Genomic DNA, 24,589 nt, shown 5'->3' on the forward strand with positions numbered 1-24,589 from the left:
CATGTTGAACTATCACCTCACTAAAGCAAAGAGAAAGGCAAATGTAAGCATCAAGAGAGAAAGGAGCTCCACATATTTTTAATAGTGTGTATTAGTACAGTCACCACTGAAAAAAAGACCACTTGTTCTGATTGTGTGGTTGACCATGAAGAACACTGAGGCTCTACTTCCTGTGGTTTACAGTGACGTTTTTTACTGTTTGCTCCATTGATCATCATCCTTACAAATGTATCTGGTATACTGTATTACATTTGAACTTAGGCCAGAAGTACAAGGAAAATTAACTGTGGTATTATATTAACGTTTGTCATGAAGTATTCTTCTTCTTGTCTAATTTACATATTCCTTCGCTTATAGCACCAGACACTTCATCTGTGTTCAGAAAGATTCTTCTTGAAATATCAATTTTTAAGTCGCAGAAATGGAGGAGATTCTCATATGCATTCAAGCCCACTTGAAATAGTTTTGGTAAGCATTGTATCTCATCTGGCTAGTGCTTCGTGGAGTTCTGTACTTCAGAAGATAAAATGAATGATTAAAATTCCAGTCTCAAGAATTTTATGAATTTAAGCCAAGTTTAAATGGAGGATATTGGTCCTGATCTTCTCTTGCAGCACAAGGTGCAGCTAGTGGTTACACATATGTTTCAGCAGACATAGTAGTTGATAATGACTTCTCACATGCAAAAAACCTCATAGATATATAATTCCCAATGATAATCATTCTTCCAATTGCTTGACTAGGATAGGAGAAAAATGGGTACTCATCCACTGTTCTGGTGGTTATTATAATTAAGAGTACAGACATGACTTATTTATTCACAGACTATTTGTTTGCTGAGCATTGGGTCAACCACATGACATCACTAACTGGTTTGGGAATTAAGCTCAATAGTAGAGTCTTTACCTAGTAAGAATAAGGCCCTGGGTTTAGTCCTAAAGTCTGAGAAACAAACAAACAAAAAAGATGTTAATCTTTACAACCATTGAAGTATATTGGATATGGTTCTTTTAGTCAAAAGACTCAATCAGTTAAAGCAAAGGAAACATGAATATAATTACATTTAGGACAAGATAGTAAGAAATACATAATAGTAGAAGAATGTCAATAGACTCCAGTGGTGGGTTATAGTTCAATATACCTGAGTGAGAGGATTAAACTTCTTACAGAATGCAGAAATCATCTGGAACCTTAGAACAATTGTTTGTATATTCACAGGAGGAAGAAGAAATGAGGAGGTGTGTCCAAATAACAATACCATACTCATGACAGTATTTTATACATAATAGTGAGAGCAATTTTGAGTAAGTACATAAATGAGGAGCAGGCGTGAGAATAGAGGGCAATGCCCTTGCCATGGTCCCCAAGTAACCTTGTACATAGACACTAATTATGAAAGTTGATTTGAACCTTAGCAGGATGCCTAGTAGGACCCCGAAAACACAGCATCATGGAAGAATTGTTAGGAGCTGGTGTGATACCATTGCCCCAAACTATACTTCATCTCTCTTATTTGACTGTAAAAAAAGTTTTTCACCTCCACCAGAGTCACCTAGCCATGGACTCTAGGAAAACAGCCTTAACCCACAGAATCATATGGCTTTAGTGTAGAACTGGTTCTCTGGAAGTGATTCTAACTTGTTTTCTGAAATTAATGTTTCATCTTTTTTGTTTTGGGTAGGAGAAGAACAGAAGCAGGCACCCTTGGTTAGTTTCATTTTTTTTCTTTGTGTCTGTAAAGGTAATATATTGTTACATTCTAGATGGATCTCCCATGCCTGACTCCTGGAATTTTTCAGTCTTGGGCTTACCATGATTACCTGTATGCCTGACAGCAATTATGGAAAGCAAGTGTGATGGTGAATTTGCAAACTTTATTTTCAGGCTAAGATTGGTAGAATATATTCTGAAGTAATGCTATAGTCATTCAGTATTTTATACAATAAATGATTTAAACTTTTTAATTAACATGGTTTAATACTTTATAATGAATAAGAATTATAGGCAGAATATATATTTCTGTTCAAACATTTTCATTTTGGGATTCTTTTCAATTCTTTAACAACCATTAAGGACAACAAACTGCTTTAATTTATGTTTTAATTGATGTTTGTAACCTTAAAAAATAAAGCCGAGAAAATATCAAAAATGCTTATGACAGATTATAAGTAACAAATAGCTTACAATGAACATTAACATAATACTTTATAACATATTTAATTCTTTTAACAAAAATAGTGAGATGAAAGATTTTGTGTTTCTGGAAGTCTTATTACTGTTTACCCTAATTAGAAGACAGTTGGATTTTTATATTGGCATAGTCGTTTAGTTTGTTACAAAGTCAGGCATCCTTTAGCTACTGGAAAATTCCAGTTAACATTCACATAAGAAGGCAAAAGAAGCACACAAAAAATGCATAATAGAATGTGTATGTTTATATGTGCATATATGTATACATTTATGTATATACATAAATACACACTTATTAACACACATACACACATTTTCGTCAAGGGGTACTATGGAAAAAGTCTCAGGAATTCTCTGAAGTCACTGTACTGCAGTCTCCAAAGAAATGTCTGAGCTTTAGAAGTCATCATGCTAGTTGATCTGAGAAGTTAGAAATGCATGAGATCACAGTAGCCGTGTAAGCAGCAACTGCATCTCTAGAGAGTGTACTAACAACTATAGCTTTAACGTTTTAGGAGGAAGGAAATCAAGAAAGGCTCACTGAGACTGAGATGTATGAAAGACTGAATGTCAGGGTCCAATGGAAAATTGGAACATAGGTTAGCAGAGTCTCGGAGTCTATAAGGAGAGTTTTCTATTTCTATGAGATATTTTCAAGGTATTCTAAATATCATATACTTCATTTAGAGAAATTCTGAAGAATAGTAGTTTGAGGTATGTTAGCAAGGCAAATTCAAAACTAAAAAATAGTCCTGGAGGCATAACAATTGATGAGGTGTAGTTACTTGGCTTAAATATATGAAATTATAATGTGACTATTGCTTCGTATACCAAATTTTCTTATTATTTTTGTTTGTGTTAATGAATTAAATAATTTTTAAAAGTAAAAATTACTTCATCATAATGAACTCACAGAAATACCACACAGCTAAATTTGTATGACTACCTCAAAAAGCAGTTATTAATATTACTTCTTTACCCAAATCAAATAATAAATTGTATTTATTCTTGAGATCCTATAGAAGAAGCACACAAACATTTCTGAGTCTAAAACTCTGCTGGCAACTTATTACTCTTTGTTATCATGACATTTCTGACTACAAAGTGTTTACAACATTAATGAGCATGATGGTATCATTTCCAAGAATAGTGTGAGAAGATTTACTACATGTATATGGAGAATTAATACTGATTGAAATGTCATCAAAAGCATAGTGTGTCCTAACGGTCTTTATCATGATATTGTGGCTCTGTTCTTTCTAAAATAGTAAACAAGATTTTGTTTGATATTTGTTTGTTTGTTTGTTTTCCTTTTTATTATATAATAATTCTTAGTTTTTGTTTAAAGGAAGCAAAATGCAGACTTCAATATATGGTGATCAGGTGCTAAGGAAATTAATCATAAAGCATAATCCTTGCTTTCTTTTATCATTCACTGATCAGATGAACACTAATTATATTAGAGGTGTCATTCCTGCATACAGAGTGTTTTCTTGTATCTACTGTCATGAAAGAAGCTTAGATTAATTATCAGCAGTGCAACCTTTTGCAAACGTGTGAGAGTAAATTAGAATCATTTCTCAGAAGAGGATGATAGGAGCTAAAGCAATCTTCTCAAATCCTACACTTCTCAAAAACATAACCAGATTTCATCATGGCCGGAACTTGTGTTCTCATTTTTTTAGATATTTGACTTTAGATTTCTTGCCACTGGAAATATCTTGTCAACCTTTGTGACATATGAACTCCCTAAAACTTTTTGTATTATAGTAGTTTATACTATTATTAATGATGATGATTAGATAACAAAAAGATATCACCATTATGAGAAGAGCCTGAGTCCGATAATTGCCAATTATGAAATGAAAATAGCCTAATCCTACTGATCAGTGATGAGTACCTTCCAGTAATTTTGGCTGATTCACCACAATACACAGAATATTCCGGTCCTGTAATGTCTCTAGGGTTGTATTTTCTATCATTCTATTACTGTTACAAATATACTTTACCAGGATTGCAATATTTTTGAATGAAATTTTGGTTTTAATAGTCCATTCAGTGTAATTTTTTAAAGAAAAAATATTTTTCTCTTTTTTTGTGGCAATGTAAAACAGGAAAGGACATGATAGTCAAGGGATCGATTATTACTTATTTGTAGTTTAGTAGAAGAAAATAAAATCAGGGTATTTTTAAGTACAATATGAAAGGACTTAATTTAGGAGAATGAGTTTTGCATTTTATAATTATATAAAACTTTACCAATTTCTAACTCAGTAGGAGGACTAAGATGTAAACAGACTATATTTTATTCTTTGTCTTGAGAACAACTATACTAAAGTAATTTTAGACAACTCATCCCTTTTGGTGAGATGAAAAAGAAAAGGCGCATTGGTTCAAAATGTCTGCACATAATAGACCCAGTAATCTCAAGGAGTTGAATGTGGGTAGGAAAGCAGTCAAATCCAGTTCTGCGTATTGATAAATTGTTCTAGCAAAATGCACAGTAATATTTTGCATAAAACATTAAAACATACCTTCTTTCTTCTCATCTTTGGTAGCTGCAGCTGAAATAAGGGAGAGCAAACAGTGTTAAAAACATAAAGAACATTCTTTAGGATATATCACATAATATGAAAATTCTTAAGTTCTGTGACCACCTAGGAAATATTTAACCCATAAAAACTATAAGGTTACAATTATATATTGTACTGTGCATGAAGACTTCTTAAAACTTGGATATGGAAAGAGAGCAAAAACAATACATATATTGAGTCACACAGACATGAACACACTTATGTTTAGTGTAATTCATTTTTCATGCAGCTTTATACATTGTTATATCTGAGGAACGATAAATACTCTTAGAAGGTCATTAAACATAATCCATGTCTGTATCCATCAAAAATGAAGTGATTCTCTACAAAATATCTACACTGATGATTTGTATTTTGCTGTTATTTTTCATTTGCAGTACAATATCTTAAATATACCATTTAGGAATTCTACAGAGAACATCCCTGAAATACATGCTTCTTTAAGAATTTGCATAATCTATAGTTAGATAAAATCAATGCTTTCTAAAATAATATAGAAATGAATACTATACTTTTAATAATAAAGGAAAGAATCATATAAGTAGAGAATCACAAATAATTTAGTTTTGTATCACTTTCATTTTGTTTACTCCAAAATTGTCTACAATGAACTTATTGGCACTTGCACATAAACTTTGTTTCTTCATGTAATTCTTGAAAACATCAATCACTTCTTTATCTCAATAGATACTTTAATTACTTATCGGTTAAATGAAAGATCTATGGAAATTCTGCACTGCTTATTGTTATCATTATGCTGCTTTTTATATTTGTGCATCCCTGCCATTTCTCTGAATATACTCAACACTATCCAACACTGCATTGTGCCCTGTGCTAAATCAACATGGGCAACCACTTTTCTAATGAGTAGGGCTCTAAATCAAAGTTGAGAGTCTAGGTTACTGGTCGATTAGCTGTTAATATTTTATTTGAAAACAAAAATTTTGGATGTCACCTTGTGTATTGGCTGGTTTTGTGTGTCACCTTTATACAACCAGGAGTTATGACAGAGGAAAGAGCCTCCCTTGAGAAAATAATCTATTGTAGAAAAGAAAATGGAAGATCTGTTCAATGAATATATTCCCCATTGTTTTCTAAAAGTGTTCTCTAAACATTTCATAGGTAACAATGGTAGAATACTTGTAATCTTGATTTCTTTTATCAAATTACTTCTCCTGTTTTGAGAATATACTACTTCTACTTCGTAAGCCTTAAGGATGTCATTGAGTGATGGAACTGATTTTCTTGCATGGGTCATAAAGATAATGTAATTATTTTTGTAATATATCTAGAAGTCAGCTTTTGGAATGTGAGCGTTTAGAAAGCAATACTGATTTTATAACATTAGTCTCTTCTAATATGAAACAAATCATAAGATATAATCAATTTAGACAAACCATTAGAAATATTTGTGGTAATAGTGAATTTGTGTATTTTTTTATACTTATCTAAGGTTTACTTTAAAATATGTATTAAAGTGTCATGAATAAAACTTGGAGGCAATGTATTGAATTTTTTAATTTTTCTTATATGCAAATTTAGCATTATTATCAATAAAACTTTTTCAAATAGATAAAGAGATGCTCGCTCTTAAGGTTTGTGTTTGTGGTAGTGGAAGTTAATCTTCAAGGTAACAGAGTAGAAAATAAACACGAACTCAGTCACTAATCCTTCGGTCTAAAATTGTGACCTTCCTACAAGATACTGTGGTGTGATGGTGGCACAGAGCTTGCTTAAGGAACCAACCAATATTGGACAGGATTTAAGGCCAATCCATGAGATGAAATCTGCTTGGGTAGCCAAGAACCTGAGACCAGATAAGCCAAATATTATTGTTTTCCTAAAAGAACATGCCAACAGAGCAAACTTCTGCTATACTAATAAGTCTGCAACTTGTTCAGCCATCATCAGAGAACTTTCCTCCTACAGTAGATGGGAGTAAATGTAGAGACACACATCTGGACTTTGAATGTGAGAAACTTTGAAGCACCACCCTAAATGTCATGTTTCCCATAACCCCTACCCCTAACAGCTTAGGAAAGCCTGCAGGGGAGGAGGGAGAAAGTGTGTGAGAGCCAGAGGAGGACACCAGTAAGACTGAAGCCAACAGTGAGAAAACACAGGAAAGCTATGAACTGATGCAGTGACAGAGACTGTGACAGTGTGCACAGAGTCTACCCAGGCCTGTAGCTTATGGAGTCCCAGTGCCAAGAGTGGAACTGAACACAAGCTCACATCCTTAGCCTAGAAGCTTTCTCCAATTGGTTATTACATGCAAATAAAAAGAACAGTTCTATTTTCAATAAAAATGAATACTTGCAAGTTTATTTATTGAAAAAGAGCAGCCAGCAGATGGTGCCCTTCTGCAATAAACAGCTTTTGCTATTTCAATAAAATGCTATAAAGTTATGAAAGGAAAGGCAGTAGTACATTTAAAGAGTTGATTGTTTACCTTGTGTTGTGAGTTTGGTGGTTGTTTGTTTTGTTTCAGGAGGTTTTCCTGGCTCTTGGAGAAAAAAAATACGAACAGATTACCATTCACAAGTGGTACAGAACAATGTATAAAAAGAAAAGACAAAACATTACACAACAATGATTATTAACTTTGATTTTTGGGTTTCTTTTTTAATAATTTCATACATGAATATTGTATTTACATCCTTCTTACTCTTCCCTCTCCCCTCAATGACTCTTCCTGCACCAATAGCCTCTAAAATTCATGGAATCTTCAGATTTAATTACTATTGTCTCTCTCTCTCTCTCTCTCTCTCTCTCTCTCTCACACACACACACACACACACACACACACACACACACACACACACACACACACAGAGCTACTGACTATATTTAGTACTGTTATTATGTTCACGGAATGACAGATGACCCCTGGATTTGAAGAACCTTATTATATTGTCATGCCCACTGGTTTCTTTGTTCAGGTGTTTTTAGGCAACGACATTGTTGAGATTTTATGGGGCAGCTTTCTTGTCCTCTCTACATGATACTAACTCTCAGTTGGCATTTTTTCCTCTGGTTCTTACATTCTTTCCTTTCCCCTCTTCTGTGATGATTCTCAAGTATAGGGCTGCACTATTGACATATCAAATGGGGCCAGGTATCCAATCTTGAATAATTCAATGAGTTTTTGACCTATTGTGTGTTAATGAAATATTTTCTATCTGCTTCACAATGAAGCTTGATGAGGCAAGAAAAATATTCTTATCTGTGGATATAAGGGTAACCATTAAGAATACATGTGAAAATGATTTTGCTTTAGGAAAATGATACTAGTAGGTTCTCCTCTAGTGTCTATGACCACTGTAGCCATACATAGAAGCTTTGATTTTGATACTCAGATTTTTTTCTTAATAAGTTTAGTCATTAATGGAATTCCAAAGAATGAATCATATAAAAACAAAAATTCATGAAATATATTAGAGCACAAAAGATTCTAAACACTGTTCATTGTTCTCTACTTAGCACCTAGAGTCAAAGACTCTCAAATTCTTTATGAATTATTTCTGTATGGCAAGACCTTTATATTTAGATAAAAATATAGTCCAATGAAAGTCACTGAAGATAATATGAGAAAAATTCCCAGGGAAAGAATTTTGAAGCTGGAGCTTGCCTGTATCACTAAGACGCCAATACCCACAATGCTGTCCTGCCCATCATATTTAGACTGGCCTTGGGAAAAAATATGTTTGAATGAGAATAGTCATATGAGTCTTTTTTCCTGTTATATTAGAGATTTTTGTTGTTATTGGTTTTTCTTCATTCCTTATTCAGAATTTTTATAAACAGACATCATACAAAACTTATATGACAGTCATGTAAATATAGATTTTAGAATAAATAATAAGATTGAATAATAATAAGATTGAAATTTCAGAAAGTTCACTTACCATGTTAGATGATTGCCTTTATTAACACTTTTCAGAAAAACATTCAACAGTATGGGGAGAAGCATTTGTCCCTACTACTCATCTATCTTCATTCATCATTCAAGACTTAGTGTTCATACTTTAGGCTATATGTAAATATCATGTAGATGACACATACATTTTCAGCCTTTCATTTTATATCAATGTATTTTAAATTATACTGGTTAGAAGTATAAGAAGATATGCCTGACTGGTCAGAGCACTGACAGTAAGTGAATCTGACTGCTCAGCCTTTCATGGACGTCTGTATTAACCTTTTCCTCACCCTTGGATCAGAGAACAGTATGAAAGAGGGAGCAAAAGATTATGAGAACCTGTAGATAGAGAGGAGATTTGGAAATGTTGACTTCTCTACATGTTAGTCCATGTTAGATTCATAAACAGATGTAGTTGCCTGAACATAATCTGCACATGATCAAGTCAGTTCAAGCATGAGTGGGTTGGGACCTTGAAGCTCACCAGGGTTGAGAAGCTATTAGCAGTTTATAGCTTCTGGCAGAGGAAGAATAATTTTTCTCTGGTGATGTGGCTTCTGGCAAGCTACCCAATGCACGACCCTGCTCACATACACAAATGGGCATCCCTAATTGGATACAATACATTACTAATTTAAAACTAAACAAATAAGTGCCAAAAAAGATTGTTTTGATTTTGAGACCATGTACTGCTGCTGCTTTTCTAGGGAACTTGAGTTTTGTCCCTAGCAAGAGCTTCCTGTAGTTCCCAGTGATCGATTGACTCTGGCTCTGAGGGTAATTGCACACACACACACACACACACACACACACACACACACACACACACACACACACTCTTAAAATAATAAAAACAAATCTTCAAAAATAAACAATTGGAACATAAAATTGGGAGAAAGATATGCTGCCTTGGAGGACCCTAGTGGAACTGGAGTTAAGTTGAAGGGACAAATATAATCAAAATAGTGTACAGAATGAGAAGCTAGACTCACAGGCAATAGCTGGACATAGTAGCAATCACTTGTAACTGTATCCCTGAGGGGACACATTCAGATCCCTAGGCTTCCTATCCAGTCCATTTGGCCTACTTGGCAAGTTCAAAGACAATGAGAGAACTTGTCTCTTTTTTTTTTCTTTTATTGGTTTTTTTTTTAAATTTACATTTCAAATGTTATTCCTTTTCCTGGTTTCCCAGACATAAGCCCCCTATCCCATCCCCCTCCTCTTCTTCTATAAGGGTGTTCCTCTCCCCATCCAACCCCACTTCCAGGACCCCCCAAAATTCCCCTACATTGGGGATCCAACCTTGGCAGAACCAAGGGTTTTCCCTTCCATTGGTGCCCAACAAGGCCATCCTCCATTACACATGTAGCTGGAGCCATGGGTTAATCCATGAGTAGTCTTTGGGTAGTGGTTTAGTCCCTGGGAGCTCTGGTTGATTGGCAGTTTTGTTCTTATGGGGGTGCAAGCCCCTTCAGATCTTTCAATCCTTTCTCTAATTCCTCCAACAGGAGTCCCGTTCTCAGTTCAATGGTTTGCTGCTAGCATAAACCTCTGTATTTTTCATGCTCTGGCTGTGAGTCTCCAGAGACATCTATATCCTGCTCCTGTCAACGTGCACTTCTTAGCATCAGCAATCTTATGTAGTTGGGGTGTCACATGTGGGGCAGGCTCTGAATGGCTGTTCCTTCAGTTGCTCTTCCGAACTGTGTGTCCATATTTACTCATATGATTATTTTTGTTCCCTCTTTTTTTTTCCCCAGAGCTGAGGACTAAACCCAGGGCCTTGCACTTGATAGGCAAGTGCTCTACCACTGAGCTAAATCCCCAACCCTTGTTCCCTCTTTTAAAAAGGACTGAAACATCTGCATTTTGGTCGTCCTTCTTGAGCTTCATGTGGTCTGTGCATTGTATCTTGGGTACTTTGAACTTTTCACCTAATATCCACTTAACAGTGAGTGCATGCCATGTGTGTTTTTCTATGGTTGGGTTACCTCACTTAGGATATTTTCTCATTCAATCCATTTGCCTATGAATTTCATGAAGTCATTGTTTTGATAGCTGAGCAGTACTCCATTGTACAGATGTACCATATTTTCTGTATCCATTCCTCTGTTGAAGGAAATCCGATTTCTTTCCAGCTTCTGGTTGTTATAAATAGGGCTGCTATTAACATAGTGGAACATGTGTCTTTCTTGTATGTTGGAGCATCTTTCTGGTATATGTACAGGAGAGGTATAGCTGGGTCACCAGGTAGTGGAAGGTCCAATGTTCTGAAGAACCTCCAGATTGATTTCCAGAATGGTTGTACCAGTCTGCAATCCCACCAACAATGGAGGAGTGTTCCTCTTTCACCACATCCTCACCAGCATCTGTTGTCAACTGAGTTTTAGATCTTACTAATTCTGACTGGTGTGAGGTGGAATCTCAGGGTTGGTTTGATTTGCGTTTACCTGATGAATAAGGATATTCAGCATTTCCTAGGGTACTTCTCAGCCATTCGGTATTCCTCAGCAGAGAATTCTTTGTTTAGAGCTGTACCCCATTTTTAATAGAGTTATTTGGCTCTCTGGAGTCTAACTTCTTGAGTTCTTTGTATACTTTGAACATTACCCTCTGTCAGATGTAGGATTGGTAAAGAACTTTTCCCAATCTGTTGGTTGACATTTTGTCCTAATGACAATATCCTTTGCCTTAAAGAAGTTTTGCAATTTTATGAGGTCTCATTTGGCTATTCTTGATCTTAGATCATAGGCTATTGGTGTTTTGTTCAGAAAAATTTCCAGAGGTACCCTCGTGATCGAAATTGTTCCCCAATTTTTCTTCTATTAGTTTGAGTCATCTGGTTTGATGTGGAGGTCCTTGATCCACTTGGACTTAAGCTTTGTACAGGGCTGTAAGAGTGGATTGATTTGTATTCTTCTGCATGCGGACCTTCCGTTTAACCAGCACCATTTGCTGAAAATGCTGTCTTTTCCCCGTGGTTGGTTTTAATCTTTGTCAAAGATTAAATGACCACAGGTCTGAGGGTATATTTCTGGGTCTTCAGTTCTGTTCCAATGATCTATCTGCCTGTCTCTGTACCGATACCGTACATTTTTTATGACTATTGCTCTGTAATTCTGCTTGAGGTCAGGGATGGTGTTTCCCCCAGAAGTTCTTATATTGCTGAGGATCATTTTCAGTTCCTGTGTTTTTTGTTATTCCAAATGAATTTGCAAATTGCTCTTTCTAACTATAAGAAGAATTGAGTTGGAATTAAGGTTTAGATTGCATTGAATCTGTAGAGTGCTTTTGGCAAAATGGCCATTTTTACTATATTAATCCTGCCAATTCAGAAGCATGGGAGGTCTTTCCATCTTCTGAGATATCCTTCAATTTTTTTCTTCAGAGACTTGAAGTTCTTTTCATATAGATCATTCACATGCTTGGTTAGGCTCACACTGAGGTATTTTATGTGATTTGGGACTATTATAAAGAGTATCATTTCTCTAATTTCTTTCTCACCCTGTGGATCCTTTGAGTAGAGGAAGGCTACTGATTTGCTTGAGTTAATTTTATACCCAGCCAATTTGCAGAAGTTGTTTATCAGGTTTAGTAGTTCTCTGGTGGAACTTTTGGGGTCACTTAATTATATTATCACATCATCTGCAAATAATGATATTTTGACTTCATCCTTTCCAATTTGTATCCTTTGACTTCCTTTTGTAGAGTGATTGCTCTGGCTAAGACTGAATACTATATTTAAAAAAGCAGAGAGTGGGCAGACTTGTCTACTCCCTGATTTTAATATGATTGTTTCCAGTTTCTCTCCATTTAGTTTAATGTTAGCTACTGATTTGCTGTTTATTGCTTTTATTGTGTTTAGGCATGGGCCTTGAATTCCTGATCTTTCCAAGACTTTATTGTGAAGGGCTGTTGAATTTTGTCAAATGCTTACTAAGCATCTAATGAAATGATCATGTGGGTTTTTTTTCTTCGAGTTTGTTTATATACTAGATTACATTGATGGATTTCCATGTATTGAACCATCCCTGAATCACTGGGATGGAGCCTACTTGATCACGATAGATGATTGTTTTGATGTGTTCTTGGATTCGGTTTGTGAATATTTTATTGAGTATTTTTGCATCAATAGTCTTAAGGGAAATTGGTCTGAAGTTTGCTTTCTTTGTGGGGTCTTTGTGTAGTCTAGGTACAAACATAATTGTGGCTTCATAGAAGGAAATGGGTAGTGTTCCCTCTGCTTCTACTTTGTGGAATAGTTTGGACAATATTGGTGTAAGGTCGTTTATGAAGGTCTGATAGAATTCTGCATGAAACACATCAGGTCCTGGGCTCTTTTGGTTGGGAGACTTTTAGTAACTGATTCTATTTCTTTAGGAGTAATGGGGTTCTTTAGATGATTTATCTGATCCTGATTTAACTTTGGTACCTCATATTTGTCTAGAAAATTGTCCATTTCCTCCACATTTTCCAGTTTTGCTGAATATAGTATTTTGTAGTAGGATCTGATGACTTTTGAAATTTTCTCAGATTCCGTTGTTACATCTCCCTTTTCATTTCTGATTCTTTTAATTTGGATATGCTCTCTGTGTTCTATGGTTAGTCTGGCTAAGGGTTTATCGATTTTGTGAATTTTCTCAAAGATCCAGTTCCTGGTTTTGTTGATTGTTTGTATAGTCCTTTTGCTTCTACTTGGTTGATTTTGGCCCTGAGTTTGATTATTTCCTGCTGTCCACTTCTCTTGTGTGTATTTGCTTCTTTTTGTTCTGGAGATTTTAGGTGTGCTGTCAAGCTGCTAATGCATGCTCTCTCCTATTTCTTTTTGGAGGAACTCTGAGCTATGAGTTTTCCTCTTAGTACTGCTTTCATTCTGTCCCATAAGTTTGGGTACATTATATTTTCATTTTCATTAAATTCTAAAAAGTCTTTAATTACTTTCTTTATTTTTTCTTGACTAAGTTATCATTGAGTAGAGCATATTTCAACTTCTATGTATATGTAGGATTTCTGTCGTTTTTGTTATTGAAGACGCACCTTAATCCATGGTGATCTGATAAGATGCATGGGTTTTTTTCTATCTTCCTGTATCTCTTGAGACCTGTTTTGTGACTGATTATATTGTCAGTTTTGGAGAAGGTTCCATGAGGTGCTCAGAAGAAGGTATATCCTTCTGTTTTAGGATGCAATGTTCTATCTATATCTGTTAAGTCCATTTTGTTCATTGTTCTGTTAGTTGTTTTGTCTCCGTTTAATTTCTGATTCCATGTTCTGTCCATTGATGAGAGTGGGGTGTTAAAATCTGCTACTATTACTGTGTGTGGTACAATGTGTGATTTGAGCTTTAGTAAGGATTCTTTATTAATGTAGGTGCCCTTGCATTTGGAGCATAGATGCTTAGGATTGAGAGTTCATTTTGGTAGCTTATTCCTTTGACGAATGTGAAGTATCCTTCCTTATCCTTTTTGATAACTTTTGGCTGAAAGTCAATTTTATTCGATATTTGAATGGCTACTCCAGCTTGTTTCTTCAGATCATGTGCTTGGAAATCTGTTTTCCAAACTTTTACTCTGAGGTAGTATGTGTCTTTCTCTCTGAGGTGTGTTTCCTGTAGGCAACAAAATTCTGGGTCCTCTTTATGTATCCAGTTTCTTCATCTATGTCTTTTTATTAGGGGAATTGAGTCCATTGATGTTAGGAGATATTAAGGAATAGTGATTGTTGCTTCCTGTTATGTTTGTTGTTAGAGGTGGAATTGTGTTTGTGTGTCTTCTTTCGGTTTCGTTGCAAGGAGATTAGTTTCTTGATTTTTCTAGGGTGTAGTTTCCCTCCTTGTGTTGGAGTTTTCCATCTATTATCCTTTGTAAGACTGGATTTGTGGGAAGATATTGTGTAAATTTGGTTTTGTCATGAAATATCTTGGTTTCTCCATCTATGTTAATTGAGAGTTTTGATGGATATAGTAGCCTGGGCTGGCATTGTGTTCTAGTAGGGTCTGTATAACATCTGCCCAGGATCTTCTGGCTTTCATAGTCTCTGGTGAGAATTGTGGTGTAATTCTGATAGGTCTGCCTTTATGAGTTACTTGTCTTTTTACCCTTTGTGCTTTTAATATTCTTTCTTTGTTTTGTGCATTTGGTGTTTTGATTATTATGTGATGTGAGGAATTTCTTTTCTGTTCCAATCTATTTGGAGTTCCATAGGCTTCACATATGTTTATGGGGATCTTTTTTCTTTAGGGTAGGGATGTATTCTTCTATAATTTTGTTGAAGACATTTAGTGGCCCTTTACACTGGGAGTCTTTATTCTCTTCTATACCTATTATCTTTAGGTTTGATCTCCTTATATCCTGGACTTCCTGGATGTTTTGGGCTAGGAGCTTTTTGTGTTTTACATTATCTTTGATGGTTGAGTTGATGTTTTCTATGGTATCTTCTGCCCCTGAGATTCTCTGTTCTCTCTCTTTTATTCTATTGGTGATTCCTGCATCTATGACTCTTGATCTCTTCCCTAGATTTTCTATCTTCAAGCTTGTCTCTCTTTGTGATTTCTTTATTGTTTCTATTTCCATTTTTAACACCTGGATGATATTGTTGAATTCCTTCACCTGTTTGGTTGTGTTTTCCTGGAATTCTTTATTTTTGTGTTTCTGCTTTAAGTGCTTCTACTTGTTTATGCATGTTATCCTGTATTTCTTTAAGGGTGCGATTTATGTCCTTTTTAAAGTCCTCCATCGTCATCATAAAATGAATTTTTAAATCCAAATGTTGCTTTTCTGGTGTGTTTGTGTATCCAGTATTTGCTTTGGTGGGAGAACTGGGCTCTGATGATGTCAGCTATTCTTGGTTTCTGTTGTGGTTCCTGTGCTTGCTTCTCGCCATCAACCTGTCTCCAGTGTTAGCTTGTCTTGTTTTCTCTGACAGTGGCTTGATCTCCCTGTAGGCCTGTATGTCAGCACTCGTGTAGACCTGTTTTCTTTCAGTTGGATCTGGGAACATATAACTGCTACTGGGTTTGTTTGACCTGAATCCTCCAGGCAGTTTGTTTTGTACAGAAGAGATGGTCTTACCTCTGCTCTCAGGTTTGTAGGTCCTCCTATAGACTGCCTTTCAGCTCTTGGTACAAGCAGAAACCTGATGTTTCCTGTCCCCGACTGCTCCTGGGTCTCTGTGTCCAGAGGGCACAGATGGCACTAGGCAGTTTCCTCTTGGGTCAGGAATATAGGTAGAAAGTAATTGTGTCCTCTGAGTTCTCAGGATTGTTCGCATTTCTGAAGGTCTAGCTTTTTCCCCATGGGTTTTGGGTGCAGGGAGCTGTGGGACTGGTTCAGTTCAGTTCCAGGCTCATGCAGAAACCAGCAGGTTCCTACTGCTGTCTGTTCCTATATTCCTGTATCTAGAGGCACAACGCAGTTTCCTCTTGGGCCAAGAATGTGAGCAGAAGTGGGCAGAAGTGGTGGTCTCTCCCGAGGTCTCAGGATTGTCCACACTTCTGAGAGTTCAGCTTTCTCCCCAGTGGGATTTGGGTGCAGGGACCTGTAGGATCTGTTCAGTTCCGATAGAACTTGCTTTAAAGGTAGGTGAACTGTGTTGCTAAGAAAGGACACTTGAAATTGTCCTCTAGCCTCCAAACACACATGTACACCCAAATACATATTTATATAGTAATATCCATGTACGTACCTACATATGCTAATTCTTTCCTTTTTTCCTTCCTTCCTTCCTTCCTTCCTTCCTTCCTTCCTTCCATCCATCCTTTCTCTCTCTCTCTCTCTCTCTCTCTCTCTCTCTCTCTCTCTCTCTCTCAAGATATACCCCCCAGCATCAAAATGTTGCAAGGCCCTGGGTTCGGTCCTCAGCTCCGAAAAAAAAAAAGATTTCATATTCTGGGATAAATGAAATTGTTTTGTCTTTTGCTTCATAGATAAATTTTCTTTTATATCAGAGTCATCACTACACACATGCTAATTCTTCAATTTTTATATGAAGAGTATTAACTATCATTATCACCATTTATTATTATCATCATTATTATCATTATCATTATTATTATCATCATTATCATCATTATAGTTATTTATTCAAGGTCTGGCTTCTGACTGATCAGGACTCATTTGAACGACACATGTAAGTTCAATGACACATAAATGGGAAAATTTAATACTCATTGTCAATAGGCTCTTACTTCTGCTCTGTCCCAGATCCCTCTCTGAGACTTGCCTGCATCCATTCCTTCACCAGAAGAGCACATTACCTTATTGATGCACACTGGTTTATTGTCAATGCCTTTATTGGATTAAAGTTCAATTCTTTTAACTATTTTATGTGTATGAGTGTTCTGCTTGTATGTATGTACGTGTGCTACATCCTTGCCTGAAGGTCTTTGAGACCAGAAGAAGGTGATCAGTTCCCTGGAACTGGATACATACAAGTATAGGTTGTCATGTGGATGTTTGGAACTGACAGGGACCCTCTGCATAAACATCAAGTGCTTTTTCCAGCTGGCTGAAGCATTTTTATCCATCCCCAGATTCATTTTGGAGAAAGCACTCTTCAATGTCTACACGTAAAGGGGCAATTTTAACAAAAGTCAATTTCAGGGTCATAATGATAACATAATTTCCTCATAATATTCCTTATGTGAGTAAACTCTTAAGTTAATATGTGCTAATTCACAACACATTCCATGAACTGCATGCCAGTAGAAACTAATAGCTTAAAACCCAAATGCCTTTTCAACAACTCCATCAAGTTGCTTCTACTTGGCAACTGTGCCAGCCTCGGAGCAACCAAGAACATTTCTAAGGACTATCAGACTTGGCATCAGCTTATACACAGCGCTTCTGTTTTCCAAACCATATGGTTTAAAAAGCAAACTCATTCCTGAGACCATGAATGCACAAGAAAAGTGGCCATAAGTAATCCATGAATAATATATTAGATGCTTCACTTCAGAAAATAGCAATGAAATAGATAATGAAGAGTGCATTAAATAAAAGAACAACCTGACACAAGAAATGGAATGAATGTAAGTGAATGCAAGGCCAAGCAATGCACGTCAATACCATTGTTTACACATTCATTTCTCAATCCCAGTGTACTGGGCATGGCAGTGAAAATTGAGTCTCAGAGCAGTTAAATTATTTACACAGATGCTTCTTCACACTAGCCTACAAATACCTTAGTATTACTAGTTATTACTTACTCATCTATGTAACTAACATTTAGAAGACTACAAACAAGATTGTCACTAATAAACCCATAAGAAATTGCATTTTTAAAAAAGTAATGATTATAACGGGGAAAATCAACTCACCGGACTGATATAAAAATGCAAGACAAAACTCCCTTGCTCTTTATACTAAATATATATTATACAGAAATCCTTTTCACTTTAAAGTTCGGAACTTGATTTTCAGTAGATTATATTGGGACCAGAGAACATTAGTGAATTTTGTACAATTAGAATATTAAGGTCTCACTATAGCACAAAGAAACTAATTCTGTATGAAGCTAATTATGAACTAAATTTCTATTATTGATTTACAAAAGTAGAAAATTCAAAGTTGGTTACTCTCTAGTTTTACAATACACAGACATTCAGATTAAGGTTAAATTTGGAAACAAAATGTAGAGACCCTCAATGGATGAGGAGTGGTTCGCTGTGGTCTTCTGGCTCCTTCAGTCTAACTGAGCCACTAGCAGAAGGGCTGCCACTATATCAGGCTATATAAGTGAGTGCTGCAAAGGGACAAAAACTGGCACTTTGCTTGTTTGTGGCGCACCTGGTTCGAAGAACATAAGAAGGAGATTGATATGATGAAGGTAAAATATCTATTGAGGGAGACAGAAAAAATTATGACCAAATCAGCATCCTCTGCCATATATCTTTCATGAGTCTCCTGGGGGTAGCTCATATGAGAGATAGGAGTGCTATAAGGTTCCATGGTGCTTAGATTAAGAGCATCCTTCGGAGAAAACATTTTATTTTGGTTACTTTGGAGCGAGGGAGAAAGAGAAATAGGGATGGAGGGGTGGAGCTACAGAGCCAGAAACAGACAGTTCACTGACACAGGAGACAAGAGACAGAGGAAATGGGAAACTGAGGGTGAAAAGCTGGGAGCAGAAGGTTAAGCAGGGGCCAGGGAAAACACCACCTGAAGGTACAGAGCCAGAAACAGACAGTTCACTGACACAGGAGACAAGAGACAGAGGAAATGGGAAACTGAGGGTGAAAAGCTGGGAGCAGAAGGTTAAGCAGGGGCCAGGGAAAACACCACCTGAAGGTAATGTGCCTGAAGGTAACATTGCCTCTTGCTAGAATGGTGAGGTAGCATATGGTGACCAGACCTCGGGAACAACCAGGGTGGATACAGGCACCTTACTGTTCATGCTTACAAGTGAAAGAAATAATACAAACAGTCACATTTGTCCTAATACAAACAAATAAACTTTGGGGTGAGAACTTTTACATAAATTTCAGGAGAAATCCATAGTAATAAATACAAGATTTAAAGTTGGCAAGCAACGTAACACTTTTCAAATGCGCAAAGGGTACACATTCTTTTAAAATAAGATACTAGAAGTCCAATGAGCTTCTCAATCAAGGTCTGAATTGTTGCTCTATCTTCTTATAAAACTGTAGTCTCTTATTTACTTATAAAACTACTACCCAATTGCAGAAAGATTAAAAATTAAAATGATAATTTATATGCTTACGAATTCTTAGGTAAAGCCTTTTATACGTATTGCTCCAGGAAAACATATTTCTGGGATAATACTTCATTTTAGTATGATAATAACACTACTGAGATGATATTAATAATGAAGCAGGCTTTCACCCCATTGTCTGACCAAGGGTGCTGAGGTCTGAAAGGATGGCCCATGTGCTACCAGATTTGCAAATTGTAAAACTAAAGAAATATGAATAATTTATCAAGACAATCTGTTATTGCTAAAGGTAAATTTGCAGATTGAATAATATGTTATTGCTAAATTACCTGGCAGCACCATTTACAAAATGTAATGCAGTTGAACCAGAACTCTTTTGTCTCCTTCCCCTCAGAGAATCTTCAACTCATTATTGTATGTTTCCTAATCTAAATAGCTCTAGATGGGTTAACAGTGAACATGTGAGGAAAAAAATAAATATGTTCGATGTCTACTAAAACAGTTCCTTTTCTTTATGTTATAAACCTTTAAGAAACCAAAATGATGTTCTTCTCACAAACCATTCTAAATATTTCTTGGCTTAAGGGGAAGAATGAGAGTTTTGATGTTTCAATTAAATATTAAGTTAAAAAATGTCTATCCATAAATTGTGGAGAGACAACAACACTTCCCAGCAGTACTGGACACAACTAAGTATAGGGAGACAAATGATTGGAGAACATCAGCCAGAATCCCATTCATGAGTGTATTTGTGGATGATATGAGAGTATGTATAAGTCACCACAAAAACTCCACCAGAGAACTCCTACACCTGATAAACAACTTCAGCTAAATGGCTGGATATAAAATTAACTCAAACAAATTTGTAGCTTTCCTCTACTCAAAGGAACAACAGGCTGAAAAAGAAATTAGTGAAATGACACTCTTCCCAATAGTCACAAATAATATAAAATAAGTAGGTGTGACAACCCTGGGGACAAAAAAGCTAGGAAAGAGATCAGAAGTCATAGAAATAAGCTTCATCAACATAATACAAGAGAGGGGAGAAACTCAGAGGGAGAAGATACCACCGAAAGTATTGACACAACCTTCAAAGAAAATATAAAACACAAAAATCTCCTAACCCAAAACATCCAGGAAATCCAGGGTACAATGAGAAGAACAAATATAAGGATAAAAGGTATAGAAGAGAGCAAAGATATGCAACTTAAAATATCTTCAACAAAATTATAGAAAAAAGAAACTTCTCTAACCTAAAAAAGAGATGCCCATAAACATACAAGAAGCCTACAGAACTCCAAATAGATTGGAGCAGAAAAGAAATTCCTCCTGTCACATAATAATCAAAACACCAAAATGCACAAAACAAAGAAATAATATTAAAAGCAGTAAGAGAAGGCAGACCTACTAGAATTACACCAGATTTCTCACCAGAGACTATGAAAGCCAGAAGATCCTGGGCAGATGTCATACAGACCCAAGGAACACAAATGCCAGCTCAGTCTACTATATCCATCAAAACTCTCAATTAAGATAGATGAATAAAACCAAGATATTCCATGACAAAAACAAAATTATACATCTTTGCACAAATTCAGCCCTACAAAGGATAATAGATGGAAAACTCCAACACAAAGAGGGAAACTACAGCATAGAAAAAGCAAGAAAGTAACTTTCTTGAAAAAAAAAAGAGAGAGAGCCATGAAAGCACAATTCCACTCTAACAACAAAAATAAAAGAAAACAACAATGACTATTGCTTAATATCTCTTACCATCAATGAAGTAAATTCCCAAATAAAAAGACATAGACTAACACACTGGCAACAGAAAGAGGACCCCACATTTTGCTGCATACAGGAAACACACCTCAGTGACAAAGACAGACACTACCTCAGATTCAATGGCTGGAAAACCAAATTTCAAGCAAATGGTCCCCCCCAAAAAAAAGCAAGCTGGAGTAGCTATTCTAATATTGAATAAAATCGACTTTCACCCAAAAGTTATCAAAAAAGAACAGGAAGGATACTTAGTATTCATCAAAGGAAAACCCCACCAAGATGAATTCCAATCCTGAATATCTATGCTCTAAATACAAGGGCATCTAAATTCATAAAAGAAACCTTACTAAAGGTCAAAGTACACATTGCACTCACACAAAAATTTTGGGAAACTTCAATAACCCCCTCTCAGTAATGGACAGATCAGATCATGGAAACAGAAACTAAACAGAGACACAGAGAAGCTAACAGAAGCTAGGAACCAAATGGATTTAACAGATATCTATACAACATTTCATCCAAGAACAAAGAATATACCTACTTGTCAGAACCTCATGGTACCTTTTCCAAAATTGACCATATACTCAGTCACAAAACAAGCCTCAACAGATGCAAGAATATTGAAACAATCACATGCATCCTACCAGATCATGTGGACTGATGCTCTTCTTAAATAACATTAAAAATGACAGAAAGCCCACATACACATGGAAGTATAACATAACTCTACTCAATGATAACTTGGTCAAGGAAGAAATAAAGAAAGAAATTAAAGACTTTTTCAAATTCAATGAAAATGGAGCTAAAACATAACCCAAACTTATGGAACTCAATGAAAGCAGTATTAGGTGGAAAGCTCATAGCTCTGAGTGCCTCAAAAACAAACAAACAAACAAACAAACAAACAAACCAGGAGAGAGCATAGCTTGTCAGCACACCTTAAAGCTCTAGGTCAAAAAGAAGTCAAAAAGAAGCAAACACACCCAAGAGTAGTAGACAGCAGGATAATCAAACTCAGGGTTGAAATCAAAGAAGTAGAAACAAAAAGAACTATACAAAGAATCAACAAAACCAGGAGCTGGTTCATTGAGAAAATCAAGAAGACAGATAAACCCTTAGCCAGAACTACCAGAGGGCACAGAGAATATATCATAATTAACAAAATCAGAAATGAAAAGGGAGACATAACAGAATCAATGAGAAAATTCAAAAAAATCCTTAGATCCTACTACAATACCCTTCTACCAATACCTGTATGGTATTGGTACAGAGACAGGCAGGTAGATCAATGGAATAGAATTGAAGACCCAGAAAAGAACCCTCACACCTATGGTCCCTTTATTTTTGACAAAGGAGCTAAAACCATCCAGTGGAAAAAAGATAGCAGGTTAAACAAATGGTGCTGGTTCCAATGGAGGTTAGCACATAGAAGAATTCAAATCAAACCATTCTTATCACCCTGTGCAAAGCTTAAGCCAAGTGGATCAAGAACTTCCACATAAAGCCAGATACACTCAAACTAATAGAAGAGCTAGCAAGCAAGGCCCTCAAACACATGAGTACTGGGGAAATTTTCCTGAACAAAACAATTGCTTATGCTCTAAGATCAACAATCAACAAATGGGACTTCATAAAACTGCAAAGCTTCTGTAAGGCAAAGGACACTGTCATTAGGACAAAATGGCAACCAACAGATTGGAAAAAGATTGTTACTAATCCTACATCGAATATAGGGCTAATATCCAATATGTACAAGGAACTCATGAAGTTAGACTCCAGAAAGCCAAATAACCCCATTAAAAATGGAGTACACAAAGCTAAACAAAGAATTCTCAACTGAGGATATTGGATGGCTGAGAAATACCTAAAGAAATGTTCAACATCCTTATTCATCAAGGAAATGCAAATCTAAACAACCCTGAGATTCCACCTCACACCAGTCAGAATGGCTATGATCAATACCTCAGGTGAGAACAGATGCTGACAACAGATGCTGGGGAGAAAAAGGAACACTCCTCCACTGTTAGTGGGATTCCAAGCTGGTACAACCACTCTAGAAGTCAGTCTGGAGGTTCCTCAGAAATTTGGACATTGTACTACCTGAGGACCCAGTTATACCACTGGTGGGCATATACCCAAATGATGTTCCAATATATAACAAGAGCACATGGTCCACTATGTTCTTAGCAGCCTTATTTATCATAGCCAGAACCTGGAAAAAACCCAGATGCCCTTCAACAGAGGAATAGATACAGAAAATGGGGTACATCTACACGATGGATTACTGTTCAGCTATCAAAAACAATGACTTCACGAAATTCATAGGCAAATGGATGGAACTAGAAAATATCTTCCTGAGTGAGGTAACCCAAACACAACAAAACCACACATGATATGCACTCAATGATAAGTGGATATTATCTCAAAAGCTCAAATTACCCAAGATTCAATCCATAGACCACATGAAGCTCAAGAAGAAGGCTGACCAAAGTGTAGATGGTTCAGTCCTTCTTAAAAGGGGGAACAAAAATATTCATAGGAGGAGTTATGGAGACAAAGTTTGGAGCAGAAACTGAAGGAATGACCATTCAGAGTCTGTGCCACCTAAGGATTCAGCTAATTACACACACACACACACACACACACACACACACACACACACACACACACATATATATGTATATATATATGCGTACATATATATACGTACATATATATACGTACATATATATATACGCACATATATATACGCACATATATATACATATATATATATATATATATATATATATATATATATATAGCCACCAAACCTAGACAATATTAATGAAGCCAAGAAGTGTATGTTGACAGGAGCCTGATATACTGATATAGCCATCTCCCGAGAGGCTCAGCCAGAGCATGACAAATAGAGTCAAATGCTAGCAGCTAACCATTGAACTAAGAATGGACTTCCTGTTGGAGAAGTTAGAGAAAAGATTGAAGGAGCTGAAAGTGTTTACAACCCTATAAGAACAACAATACCAACCAAGCAGAGTTCCCAGAGACTACTCCACTAACCCAAGAGTATATCTGGACAGACTCATGGCTCAGATGCACCTGTAGCAGAGATTGTCTTGTTGGGCATCAATGCAAGAAGTCCTTGTTCCTGCCATGGCTGGACCCCCCAGTATAGGGGAATATCAGGGCGGGGAGGTGGGAAGGGGGTGGTTTGGGAGGAGGATCACCCTAATAGAAGAAGTGGGAGGGTGATAGGATGAGGGGCTTATGGAGCGGAAACTAGGAAAAGGAATAACATTTGAAATGTAAATAAAAATATCCAATAAAAAACAAAGGATAAACATTTAAGTGTATGTTGATTTTCATGAATCTACCAAGTAATAGGAGATAGTTAAAAGAAATCCACAGGAACCATGATTTATTGTTCCCT

General features: G+C 36.2%; 1 protein-coding gene across 17 annotated transcripts in view; it reads right to left on the bottom strand.

The window, feature by feature from the left end:
* Trdn (triadin) overlaps positions 1-24,589 on the bottom strand; it is a 455,305-nt gene that overhangs the window by 152,372 nt on the left and 278,344 nt on the right. For 16 of the 17 annotated variants that reach the window (XM_063272320.1, XM_063272316.1, XM_063272306.1 and 13 more), the window contains 2 exon segments: positions 7,237-7,290; positions 4,725-4,754 (listed from right to left, as the gene is read on the bottom strand). In XM_063272320.1, coding sequence (XP_063128390.1) covers positions 4,725-4,754; positions 7,237-7,290 — 84 coding nt within the window. 17 annotated transcript variants of the gene reach the window in all.

Source organism: Rattus norvegicus, chromosome 1 (assembly GCF_036323735.1).
Source record: "Rattus norvegicus strain BN/NHsdMcwi chromosome 1, GRCr8, whole genome shotgun sequence".
In the NCBI taxonomy this organism is placed as follows: Eukaryota; Metazoa; Chordata; class Mammalia; order Rodentia; family Muridae; genus Rattus; species Rattus norvegicus.